At 39.5% G+C, this 13,006-nt stretch overlaps 1 protein-coding gene across 1 annotated transcript; it reads right to left on the bottom strand.

Annotated features, from left to right (window-relative positions):
- Window positions 1–1,393: 1,393 nt before the first annotated feature.
- dhcr24 (24-dehydrocholesterol reductase) lies at window positions 1,394–12,104 on the bottom strand. The gene is made up of 9 exons (XM_020631897.3): window positions 11,726–12,104; window positions 9,974–10,129; window positions 7,922–8,027; window positions 7,130–7,248; window positions 5,900–6,163; window positions 4,950–5,093; window positions 3,848–4,045; window positions 3,596–3,774; window positions 1,394–3,428 (listed from the first exon to the last, which is right to left on the bottom strand). The coding sequence occupies exons 1-9, from the start codon at window positions 11,954–11,956 to the stop codon at window positions 3,275–3,277; spliced, it is 1,551 nt and encodes a 516-aa protein (XP_020487553.1). The 5' UTR covers window positions 11,957–12,104; the 3' UTR covers window positions 1,394–3,274.
- Between the last annotated feature and the right edge of the window lie 902 nt (window positions 12,105–13,006).

Here is a 13,006-nt window from a genome sequence, read left to right as displayed (position 1 = left end):
ATCCTAACAAGCCTAATTTGAATAATAAAACTAGCTAGCCAAGAAAGTATTCAGCCATTTATCTGCCACATATATTTCAATAAAGCCGTAGGCCTATCTGAGTATTTTTAAAACAATAAAAATAGCCATATTTTCTCTCCCTTTGATAATTAAACAGCAGCCACTAAAAAAACAACCTTACTTCTACTTTGTTGCTTTTTTTTCTCCAACCAGAGCACTTGAATATGTGTATGTCGTCATTACGACTGCACAACTGGGAAGTAGGACATTTCCAAGGCGCACACGGAGGCAGCATGAAGTTAGAAAGTCACTTTACTAATTTGTAGATGTATTCTAATATTTGTTACGAAATGGTAACTGTACAGCAACTTGCATTGACAATATATACCCATTAGTCTATATAATGTAAGGGAGTAAGTACATTATCACAATAAGCCAATTAAGATTTTACCACAAAGCTACCATTACTTTGTTCAACAATTTTTAAATGTCATAAGAAAAAGAATACAATGTATTCGAACTTGGTTTTCTTGTTCTGACTTAATTTTAAAACATATTTTTCCGATTATTCAGACAGCACTTGAACGCACAGTAACTATAGAAGGAGGCGGACCGTCTGTGTCCGATGTGCTTTAAAAAGTCTGAACAGCAACGACAACAGGCACAACAGGTTCCCCCTGAACACAGATGGGTTATTCTGAGATTGTTCAATGAAGAAGTGGTAGATTGTTACCGTTTTTTTTATTTGTCTTTCAGCAAAGTCTAGAGAGACAAAAAAAAAGGTGAAAAGTCCCTTTTCAATGAAGTGTCCATGATCATCAAGAAAATGTGTTTTATACATTTATAAAAAGCCTTTAATTTGAAGAATACTAACATTTTACATTTATCAAAATGTATTTTTTTTTTTATGAATGTTTGTTTAGGAAATAATTATTAAAGATTGACATTGAAAGTTCTGTCCTTAATGATGAATATAATGTGTGAACCCAAAATTACTTCCGATTTGATCTTTTACATAAAAATTCAGACTTTTCCAGTGTAAACAATCAATACCCTGACAAACACTTATGGTCGATATTATAGTTAAAAACAGAAACTAGTATTATACATTAAATTTGACATTTTTTTATTGGAGGATAGCCCACTGAGATGCACCATGGAACATGGAACATTTTCCAAGTCAAGGTGAGCTGATGTGAGAATGCAGCAGGAAACATTCAGGACGTACAGGCGGCAGCGGCCCGTGACGATTATATGCTGCTACAAACTCCCATTTTAAAACTAAAACTATTATTTCTTCTCGCAGCGAGTCCCTGTTTTAAATTAAATAAGAAATGATCATCCCTGTCCTCAAATATTCTGACAGTCTTTCTCAAGCAGAACACTTTAAGAGTTAGATGAATCACATCCTCTTTATTGTTTTTGTTTTTTTTAACAGAACTACAAGATTTTTGTACACAGAAATAATCACATCTATGATCTTAGTGCTTTACAGATTATTGAAGTTCTTCCACAATGTTGTTTATGAACAGGCTGATACAAAATTGGAAACCTTTGAGTTACAATACTATTTCCTTTGATTAAAATGAATCACACATGTATCTCTAAAGTGTATAGACTGTCTAAAAAATGTGTCCTTTGCTAATTTGTAGGGCTGCACAATTATTTCAAATCTCATTAAATCTCAATATGTCCACTAATGAAATCTCTAAAATCAGAGACACAGCCATGTTAAAAATAGTTCAGCTTTCCTGCAAACGTGCCCTGAAGACAAATTATCTCTAGATGTTTGTAAATGTTACATCATCATGATTTGATCTTCTTTTCACAGAATATAACTCTTGTGAAGCAGAAGTGAACAATTTCACTATTGTAATATACGTTACAAAGACATGCTCTAAAAATAGTTTCTTTAGCAACCCTACAAATTAGATTCAGTTTCTGTTTATGGCACTTGGGGAACAAAAGAAAAGGCTGACCTGTTCATTAAAGGTTTGCAGAAAAAGTTACAAAAAGGTCTTTAGTGAAATAGAAAAAAAAAGAAGAGAAAAGAAAAAAAAGAAAAGAAAAAAAAGAAAACATGGTGTTAGAAGGTAACATGAGTTATAAGTCAGTGTTGTAGTCGAGTCCCCATTCCCTGAGTCCGTCTTCTTAAATTTGTCTGAGCCGAGTTCCAAGATGAGCTTCTTTTTTCCACCTTGGCCCTCTTATCTGAGCTTCAACTCTCTATTATCTGTCAGTCTTCATGTTTATACTGTACCTCAGTCTGAGTGGGTGTGATATTGTTAAAACTGAGACAAATAAAATGTAATCATGTTGAGCCGAGCAAGCTTTCCAGAAGATGACTTTACGTGTTGTATTGTTGAATGAATGTGTTCCTCAACTTTTCATATTAAAAGATTAGAGAAGCTGTTTACAGAATCAGTAAATGTTTCCATGTGTGCAGTAAGAGTGTCGAAATCAACCGTTTCTATGACGCATCGCGATGTGGACGATTGTGCATTGATGCAGTGACGGAACATAAATGATTATTGCGTACTGACTTTGCACTATATTTGTAGGTTTTTCCGGCCGTGGCTGGACCCCATGAAATGTTTTGAGCCATGTAAATGTGTATGAATGGATGAGTTAATACTGATGGATGCTTTACATAGCAGCCTCTGCCATCAGTGTGTGAATGGGTAGGCATGACCTGCGGTATAAAAGCGCTTTAAGTAGTCAGAAGACTAGAAGAGGGATATTAAACCTCATGTCCATCGTCATTTACGTGTCAGCCTTGACTCTAAACTGAATAAATGATCAGAGCCTTATTAAAAAAATAAAATAAAACTATTACACAGTCTCAATAAAATAAAAAGATGGAGCCCTCCTCTTCATCCTCCGAGTCCAAATGCAGTAAATGCTCAAGTTTGACTCAAAGTCCAGGTCATCAGTGCTCCAATACAAGTCTAGTGATGAGTTGTGAAAAACAGTGGTATAAGTTACAGAGGGTTTGGAATCAAGCAGCTCATGGCTGAATAAAAGCTTAAAAACAGAAAGAAGGGAGACAGCATACATTCATCACTTGAAAGCATCACCATACTTGAGCTTTACATGGATATCTCTTCAGACAATGTGTGGTTGTCAAAAGAACATGATCTTTAAGCTTGTATTACTGTTCTATATTTATTTTCACTTCAGATAAAAATAACTAGTTAGATCTTTGTGTGAAACAATTTTTTTTTTTTTTTTTTGTGAAACGTCCAGCAACCTGCTGCTGAGGCTCCTGTGACGGTCAGTGTCGTGCAGATTTACAGATTTTGTCGTACACCTCTGGGAAGGCGTCCTTACAGCCGAGCTCGTCTCTCAGTCTGTGATACAGCCGACCATCAAACATCTCCCAAAACTCCTCTCTGTCCATGTACACGTCTGCATACAACATCTGGAAGCTGCAGCAGGAAGATGTGTCAGTACAAGTACATGTCATAATAACTTCTATACTACATCGAACAGGCTCTTATTTAAATATATGAAGCCTTGATATTTATTCATGTCCATCCCTCGTTCTATTCCAAACACTGGAGATAAAGATGCTTAATCCCAAACATTCACTCACCCATGCACGTCTCTGACAAACTTCTCCAGCTGACGCGTCGATGCTTTAGCTTCAAAGTGTTTGACTTTCGGCTCCCCATAAGCCCCGATGTCCACGTACAGCTCTTCCTCCCCACTTTTGGGGTGAACCATCCCCCTGCCGGGGGGGAGCAGGAATGGACACAGCCACAGAGGATACACCTGAAACAACAGGATACACATGAAGAGGCTGCATGCATTCTAAATATGAAGTATTTAGCAGTCCCAGTCTTACGTGGATGTCCTCGTGGAAGCGTGTTATTGCAGCCTGCAGATTCTTCATGGGTACCAGCATGTCCTGGACCACGTGGTGCTGCTCATAAAGACGTCGAATGGTTTCTCCCTGAGTGAGCTTCAGCAGAGAGATTTTAGGAGGAACCATCCACCCAAACAGCCAACGAAACACCGGGTTGTTCCCAAAGGGGATTATATCCTAGAGGAAGGACACAAATATACACACATCGGTTTATACAACATCCAACATAGTTAAACCTTTCTTTGACAAGAAAATAAGAAATATTTGGTGATTTCAGCTTCTGATATGAGGTTTGTTGTTTTTTTATGATTTTTTAAAAACTGAAATTGTTTCTTTTTAGATTGTTGTTCAGATGTCATTTTCAAATGTCATTCTGGAAATTTGTGATGGACTTTTTTTCATTAACAACTGATAAGCACACAGCCAATATTCTGTTACACATCAGATGATTTAGGCCTGGTTATATTACAAATAAAATAAAAAAAAACATTGACATATTTTAGTGATTTGGTGGATAATTGTCCATTTATTCCTCTGGCGAGAATACTCAAGAATTTCTCAAACAGATAATGCTCCACCAGAGGGCGGCCTCCACCCTCTGGCACTCATCGTGTGCAGGCTTCCTTCTCTGCAAGGACTAAACAACTAAACTCCACAAAAAGCAGAGCATCAGAATGCTGTAAGCAGATCCTGCAGACATCTGTCAAACTGATACCATGCATAATTCATCACAACTTTTACTACTGCAGAGGTAAGAGGATGTCGGGCTTTCTCACTAATGGCTAATGGTGTGTGTGTGTGTGTGTGTGTGTGTGTGTGTGTGTGTGTGTGTGTGTGTGAGATCAATTTCTACAAACATGAATGGACATAAAACACAGGCCCTCATGTTTTAACAAAATCAGTGTGTGTCCGTCTGTGTGAGTACAAAATGTGTGTTTGTGTGTCAGACAAAGAACATTAGAGTGCTAATAAAAGAGGGGAGTGAGGAGTTGATAAGATGATGACAAGCTAAAATGTGGCACAAAAAGCACCCCCTTAATCTAATCCTGACGTTTGTGTGTGTTTGTGCATGTGTGTGTACCTGAAGCTCCCAGAAGATGCTGCGTGTGTGTCTGTGGTAGTACTGTCTCAGAGGAATGTATTCCACTCCCGTGTCGTCACCTTTCAGGAAGCTCTCCACGTGTTTGAAGAACCAGGGTTTAAAGTGCAGGCCGATCCTGTTAATCTGATATCAACGGGAGAATTCAGACCAAAAATAACTTTATAAAAGGAAGGACTTCAATTAAAAGCAACAAAATGAACAACGCTGTAGTGCAAAAGAGAAAGCAAAGTTATGGAAAAGAGTGACTAACTTTGCAGTTTTAGCAGGGGCACTTTCAAATGTGGAGATGAGAGCATAATCGAAATAAAGACAAAAGTAAATTAAACAGATGAAAGGGAAAACAAAAGCTTTAGAGTGATTAAAATGCTCGCTCTCTTCAGGCAGGGCTTTCGAGAGTCTGATCTATTAGATATAAGGAGGTGCAGAGCCAGGCAGGGAACTAAAAGAGAATGACAGTGTTCTAAAATATATAATAAAAGAGGCAGGTTGACAATTTACAAAACCTAAAATGTGCAGAATTATCACATTTTTGGACCCAGTTAAAGACAAGTCTGTACGAGCTGGATGCAGTAGACCACAGACTGAATAAAACACGGACGTAGCATTTGAAACTCAACAATGGCGGTCGCCATCTCCACTTGTCTCCCCACTGTCCGTATTACTACTGCTATGTTTGTGTTGTTGAAACATGTCGTAATGATATTAACACAGAGACGCTGTTACTGAACTCCCCTTCTCCTGCACGCTCTACACATTCGCCCCCTTCCTCATCTAATCCAAACTGACTACTCTAAGGTTGTGAGAGCACGCCCAACACTAAATTTCACAATGAAAAGAACATGTTTAAAGGCACCGCTGTAAATGTTCTGGACCTGAATGTCCTGAAATTGTCTTAAAAGGAGTTCAGGTGCATTACACAAACACCTCACCTTATCAGGCTCTGCCTCATCCGTCATGGTTCCCGTCATGATGACAGCAGAGTCCAGACTGTACTGCAGACCTTCTACAAACGTGTTCTGCTTGTTTCCCGATTCTTCAGCGAAACGTTTGCAGATGTTCCCCAGTCCTCGCACCGGCTCGTATCGCAGCTTCACCCAGGACTTAGCAGGAACTATTTTAATCTCAGCTGCAACCAGGAAGCCCAGAGTCCCACAGGACCACGGGACAGCGTGGAACAGATCAGAGTTCTCCTCCTGCGAGACAGAAAAATGTATCACTGTGAGAGAGAGTTTTGTGGTCTCATTCTCCACGGTTTGTAATGTTGGTCTGACACATTGACTTTTACAAATAAATCTTTGTAAAACCTCCCAGAATCGATCACTGCTAAACCAAACACTGACACTTTGAGCCTGAATCACAAGTTCAACTCTTTCTCAGTCACAGGCTCATTTAGGGGGAGATGGGGTCAAAAGATGAGTTTTTTTCCTCTACACATGCTTCACACTTTTCATGTCATTTTTTTGATAGGATTTATTGTAAAAATGGGGAGGAATAATTCCCTCTAAATCAGTGGTTCTCAAACTATGGTACGTGTACCACCGGTGGTACGTGGGCTCCCTGTGGTGGTACGCAAAGAAATCTCCACAATATAAAAGACAAACCCATTCAGCATAAAACGACTTTTTTTTTTGTCGCACTCTTATCTAGCTTGTATCTATTGGGTTGTATTTATATCAGATGTGTTTTCCCCTCTAAATTAATCTAGTTTTTGCAACAAACAACTTTAATCTTCTCAATTTATGCTCACGCACACAGACATAAACAACAACAGGAGTACGCCTCAAGTTCCACTTGATATTCTGTTATAGTTCAGTACTGAAACAACAGCAAGCAGCTGTAGGCCTACAATAACAGATATTCTGTTAATGTAGGCCCACATTAACAGATATTCTGTTAATGTGGGCTTACATTAACATTTGGAGAGCCAAATATTTTCGGAGGTGGTACGCAGTCTAAAAAGTTTGAGAACCACTGGTCTAAATGATTGGGTTTCTACATGTTGAAAAGAAGTATGTCCTCATCACTGTTGCCAAATGTTTGTTCTCTGTGTTCGTTCTCTAACAGTAATATTACAAAGAGTGTGTCCTGAGATCACTTTTTGTTGGGATTTAGGGCTTTATAAATAAAAGTTGATAGATTGATAAATCACACATACTGACCTCAGTGCAGCGCACTAAGCTGCCATCAGCCAGAACCAGCTCAAATGCGACACAGATGTGCTGAAACAACCCATAAATATGAGAGGACGACTCGATGCCTGTTCCCATCACCAAACCACCTGAGAGAGGGCAGAAGAGAACATTTGATATCAGTCATTTCTTCTTTTTTTTTTTTTCTTTTTTTCAAAAGATTTATTATTGGGCTTCTTGTGCCTTTAATGGAGAGACAGGACAGTGGATAGAGTTGGAAATCAGAAAGAGAGAGTAGGGAATGACATGCGGGAAAGGAGCCACAGGTGGGATTTGAACCCGGGCCGCCCTCTTGGAGGAGCAATGCCTCCAAACATGGGGCGCTGTGCCACGAGCGCCCTGCTATCAGTCATTTCTTAATTACAGATTTATAAGTTATTTGATATATCAGCAGGTAAACACAGAGCAGAAAGCAGCCTCAGCCTGCTGTGTGTTGGCAGGCGTGGACATCAGGATAAATGAATGCACCGCGGCCTGATGGGAAAACATTAGATTGTTGATGTGCAGTTTATGGCATCAGGAAATCCATAATGAAACCTGATCGAGGGGAGCCTCCAGCTCTGCAGCCATTTCCTCTCAGTTTCATCTCCTGAGCTACAACAATGAGTCGTCTATTAGATTAGAGTCAGTGAGGCACCGAGCAGGAAACAGTGCCTGATTGAGGACGGACATCTCTGCACTCTGAGTGAGTGTGAGTGACACACAATTTGATGATGACACCCCCCAGGAAATATATCCCACCGTTAACACCGAAAAACATACCCACTGTGAGGTCATCGAGCTCGGGCAGCACCGGCAGCGTCCAGCCAATAGAGTTTAGGAGAGCGGTCACCTGACCCATGTTGGCCAGCGGCTCCACTCTCACCACCTGAAAAACACACATCACTGTCAGTCAACCATCAGAGGCCTGTACGAGCAAGTCAGTTAAACATACTCAGGGTATCTTTCAGTTACTGTATAAAGCCTCAGACGTTATGGTGGTGTGTCCATGTAGCTCAGCAATACTCCAATTACAAACGCTAGTTGTCGGTGCGATTTCTATGCTAGTTAAATGGCCAATTTCTGGTTCTGCCGCACTTTCTGCTCGTTTGTGTACAGAAAACCATGGCAACTGAAACTGAGCGTATTATGTGGGGGTTGGAGCTGAGAATCTTGAAGAGCAGTTGATTAAACTGTGGACATCGGAGGAACGGGTCATTTTTGTCCTTTCTTCGGCCACATGGAGACATGAAAAGGGAAATTCACCTCTGATATTTTTCAGATGTCTGCAAATAAATTTGACAAATTCATTCATTGTCTGCAGTCATTTATCTCATACCAGAGTACACATTTTATACCTGTAGACATTACTCAGAGACTGACAGTTGAATGCTATTAAAGACTACTACTTCGACTTCTGCATAGATACATGGACTACACTACCCTACAGCGTTTGTAACAGTGTAGAATTTAGTAAAATTATGCAGAGATTTTTGACGAACAAGTTAACCATTGACCGGTTAGAGGAAGGGTTATTGAATTGAATTTATTTATTTAATAGGGACAATGCAATTTAACATAATTTCAATACGAGGCATGAAACTGATGTGCTGCAAAAAGAGTATATAGCTATTGCTAATTTCCAACTCGTGTCCCCAGTTGGGCCTTTGTGTAAACAATCAGATTAAAATGTACAACATTCAGTTACATAAAACCCCATAACACAATATGAGGATACATTAAAATACATGTACAACAATACAAATGTTATAAACCAGTTTAAAATAAAGTTTGAAGATATTAATTAAAAGTGGGTACAGCTCTGGCTTGCTTTGAGCATTTCACCTGTTTTGTAAAAGATTTTAAGTCGGACATTAATTTTTATTTCAGGTGGTAATGTGTTCCAGAGTTTGCAGCCTTTGATGGAGAAGGCTGATTGACCAAACGTAGATCTACGATGTCGTACGCTACAGTCTCCATTCACAGTGCTTCTCGTTACCCTGTTTCCATCCTGTTTTCGAACACATCTGGAGAGAGGTTCAGGGGCCAGATTGTTGATCCATTTAAAAACAAGTTTGAGGAAACATAAGTGCATAAAGCTCTCAAAAGAATGGAGAATCTGTCTGACTCAAGTGTGCACCTCAACACAAAAACTTAACATTCAGGCTACTTGTATCACTGTACCCAGTTAAAGACTCATTAAAATGTAATGGAAATAAAAATAATAACAACATTTACAATGGCTGCTATCTCAATTTTTTCAACAGTTCCATTACTGTGGTGTTTACTCACAGTGACACCTTATTCAGATTCAGATCTAGATCACTTCAAGTGTTATTCTGGAATAACTTAAGTTTAGCCTAACAGCCTACAAAGTCACATAAAATTAAAACCAAGACAAACACGGTCAACGGCAGCATTCAGACATTAACATTTCAGCAGCAACAGATCAACAAATATGAACCAGAGTATTTGCAACACGCTGTCATGAATCTGCTATATGAGGAGCCAGGTCATAAAACTCCAGAGATGTTTACAGAAACATACCTGTGTCAACTACAACACTTAACAGTTTTAGACAGCCCAGGATGGAAACTATAAAAGTTATCAAACTTGCTCTTTTTAAATATCTTACAAAAGAAGGCTCCATGATCACACATAACAATGAGGATATGGAAGCGCAAAATTCCAAAAAAGGCATGAACCTAGTGTGTGTGTGTGTGTGTGTGTGTGTGTGTGTGTGTGTGTGTGTGTGTGTGTGTGTGTGTGTGTGTGTGTGTGTGTGTGTGTGTGTGTGTGTGTGTGTGTGTGTGTGTGTGTCTGCATTCCTCCCACCTGCTTCTCTGTGTCCACCTCCAGGATGTCCATCATGTTGATCATGATGTTTTTGTTTGTTTTCTTGTATTTTCCGACTCTGAGGGACACGGTGAGCCAGCCAGGGCGACCTGTACACATGTGGGTCTTACTGCCGTCCTTCCTCCACTCTTGCACCTGAAATGAGTCAGAACATGAAATATGACATTAGTATTACAGGTACAACACAGCAAATCTGACAGTTCACCTGTTCCACTCCTTCAATCTTAAAGGTACAGTACATAATACAGAGGAAATTCATTGAGGTCAATGCGCTACAGTTAACATGACCTCTTAGGCCGGGTTTATGGGAAAATAATCAACTAATATGGGAATCATTGTTTGTTTCTGTTTTTAAAAAAGTTCCGCTTTCAGATTTTGATAACATTGACTGTGCACACGGATCCCAAAAAACCCCAACTCAAAACACTGTAATCTACATGCCAGGCCAGTAGTAGGCGGTGTGACTATGTAATCAAACAATCTGCACTTGCGCAAGTACTCTTCCTTCTACAGAGCGATAGGTCTCTTCTCTACTTTCAAAGATGATGGGTGATGGGTTCTGAGATCGATGGAAAGGTAATATTCAGTATTTTAGAACTCAGGCCTGAAAGTGAGAAAAACATGCAGTGTGCCATCACTGTTCAGTGTTGTGATAACATTATAAGTTGCGATGAATCCGATTTGACAGAACACATTATAAATGCTATAAATCCCAATTTGTATGTCTACCTGGTGTTTGTGTTTTACACAACACCTTTGCTTACAAAGAGTCCCTCCTGGATAAATCCAAAAAGCATTTTTTTCACCTTATAAGAAGAATTAATCTGATAGTAGCTGATAGCTCACTTCACTTCATCTGACTCTCTTCATTTAGACTCTTTCGATGTGTTCATTGTGAATGCTTATATTGTTACAACTATGAATTTGCAAAACTGTGCAGCACCCCCGTGTACATTAGGTTGGGCTTTAATTTACAGAAGACAGCAACAAAAACTACAGCAATCACCCTGAAATCCCAACAGAATGGTTTCTGTGGTGTATAGGCTCTCTGTATGTAAAGACGTCAGGATGCATCAAACGCTGGTAAACAAGTGAACAGATACAATACAGTTGTGTAATATCTGATTGATGAAGTCTTACATCACAGTGTAGTTTGGACTCCATTTATTCCATCAGAGAATCACACTGACTGAGATTTTCACTAAACATAATTCCTTTCCAAACACATGCAATACTGGTCAATTCTCGTTGTTTTGATCCTAAAGCTGATTCAGTGGTTCTCAACTGGTCTAGCCTCAGGACCCACAATCCAACACCTTAACGTGAAATTGACACTCAACATCAGATATTCGTCAACCAATCAGATTTATTAAAAAAAAGAGAGCGTAGTTTGGAAACAACTGTTCAAAAGAAACATGATTAGAAAGGGCTTTGTAGGTTTTGACACAATTTTATTTTACAGGCACACATTTGCGACCCACTGAAAACGGCCCCATGACCTATTTCGGGTCCAGACCGGTCCAGACCCACCAGTAGAGTACTGCTAGAGATAAAACACTAAACCTCGATGAAAAACACGTTTCTATTTATTCATGTTCGTTGTATGTTTCGAATATTAAGTCACTGCTTCAACTACAATAACTTATGCCCACTTAATGACAAGCACACTCATCAATGAGGCTCCTGTGCACTCGGACACTGTCAGGTTATGACGTGGGGGGGGGGTCTCACCTGTCGCTGGATGTCGCGGACGCGCTGCTCGTGCAGTCTTGGCGCAGAGCACATCTTAAAGATGATCCACGCGCGGACATAATAATAAACATCAAAAACAACGGAAAGAGGCAGCAGAAAGAGGCACACGAAGATCCACCTCTGATGCACGATCACGTAATCCACACCTTTGACTCTGATCCACAGCAGGAACAGCAAGAGCGCACCGGACAGGTACACTAGCGAGTCCATGTTTCTGCACACACCGAGTCCGACTCTATACGAGTTTTTTAGTCAGCACAGAGTTGACCGCAGGAAGTTCATGTGGACCAGCGATCGATTTTTCTGACTCCTGATCACCCCGTATCACCATTTCATGAGAGAGGTGGGCGTCCCCGCCCCTGCTCCGCGCTGATTGGTTAAAAAGTGAAAACAGGAGGGGATTGGTCCTAAAGCTGTTTTTTCATTGGTCGTGACAGTGACTGTAGGTAATTTCAGAGCTGTAGTCTCTCTGAGTTTAAACCAATCACAGAGCAAAGAGGCTGTCACACCATGCAGTCTGTCCTCATGGATCAGTTACAGACTCGTCCCAGATCAGATCCTGACCCCTGAGACCAGAATGAGACCAGAGTGAGGAGGATTTTACTCGATCTGACTCTCAGACTCTCTAACTCTGAATCCGTGAAGACTGATTCCTTGCTAAAGATGCCTTCAAATGTATCATAAAAAGTGTTTATTCTATGTGATCGAACACATCCTGTTTTAACCTGCACACTAAACATTTCGATTTTACAGCTGATTATTTAAATGCTTATATTAATGTATTTTTACCATATGTCCTCATTATGTTTAGCCTATAGAATAGTTTCTGCTGATAATATGTCTACACTCATGCACTTTGACTTATGTATCACTGATTGCACATCTCCCTATGCCAATACTGTCCATTTACAACTCTGTTTTTGCACATTTACATTTAATATTTCATATTTTAGACTAGTAATGTTAAATCCTGGTTGTATATATTCCAATTCTTAGTTTTGATATTTTTAGTGCTTATTTACTTTGTATTTAATATTATATTGTGTTTAAATTTGCTAATATTGTGTTTTTTGCTCATATTGTGTGTTTGGACAACCTGCTGCTGTAACGTCACAATTTCCCAGTTTGGGATCAAACAAAATAAAGTAATTCTATTTTATTCTATTCTATACAATGACATTGCAGCACTATGGAAGCCCAAAATGGACATGCATCCTACATTTTATCTAATCTTATTCCGAGTCATTCTGTTTATTTTAT

This window comes from Labrus bergylta, chromosome 6 (assembly GCF_963930695.1).
Source record: "Labrus bergylta chromosome 6, fLabBer1.1, whole genome shotgun sequence".
Taxonomy (NCBI): domain Eukaryota; kingdom Metazoa; phylum Chordata; class Actinopteri; order Labriformes; family Labridae; genus Labrus; species Labrus bergylta.
This window is presented reverse-complemented; position numbering and strand designations above follow the sequence as displayed.

Bases quoted from the DNA above. Each gene is read 5' to 3' on its own strand.
- dhcr24 (XM_020631897.3), bottom strand. From the start codon at position 11,956: ATGGACTCGCTAGTGTACCTGTCCGGTGCGCTCTTGCTGTTCCTGCTG. The intron at 10,130-11,725 runs GTGAGACCCCCC...GACTCATTTCAG, and splicing joins TCCGCGACATCCAGCGACAG to GTGCAAGAGTGGAGGAAGGA. The intron at 3,775-3,847 runs GTAAGACTGGGA...CTGTTGTTTCAG, and splicing joins GCTTCCACGAGGACATCCAC to GTGTATCCTCTGTGGCTGTG.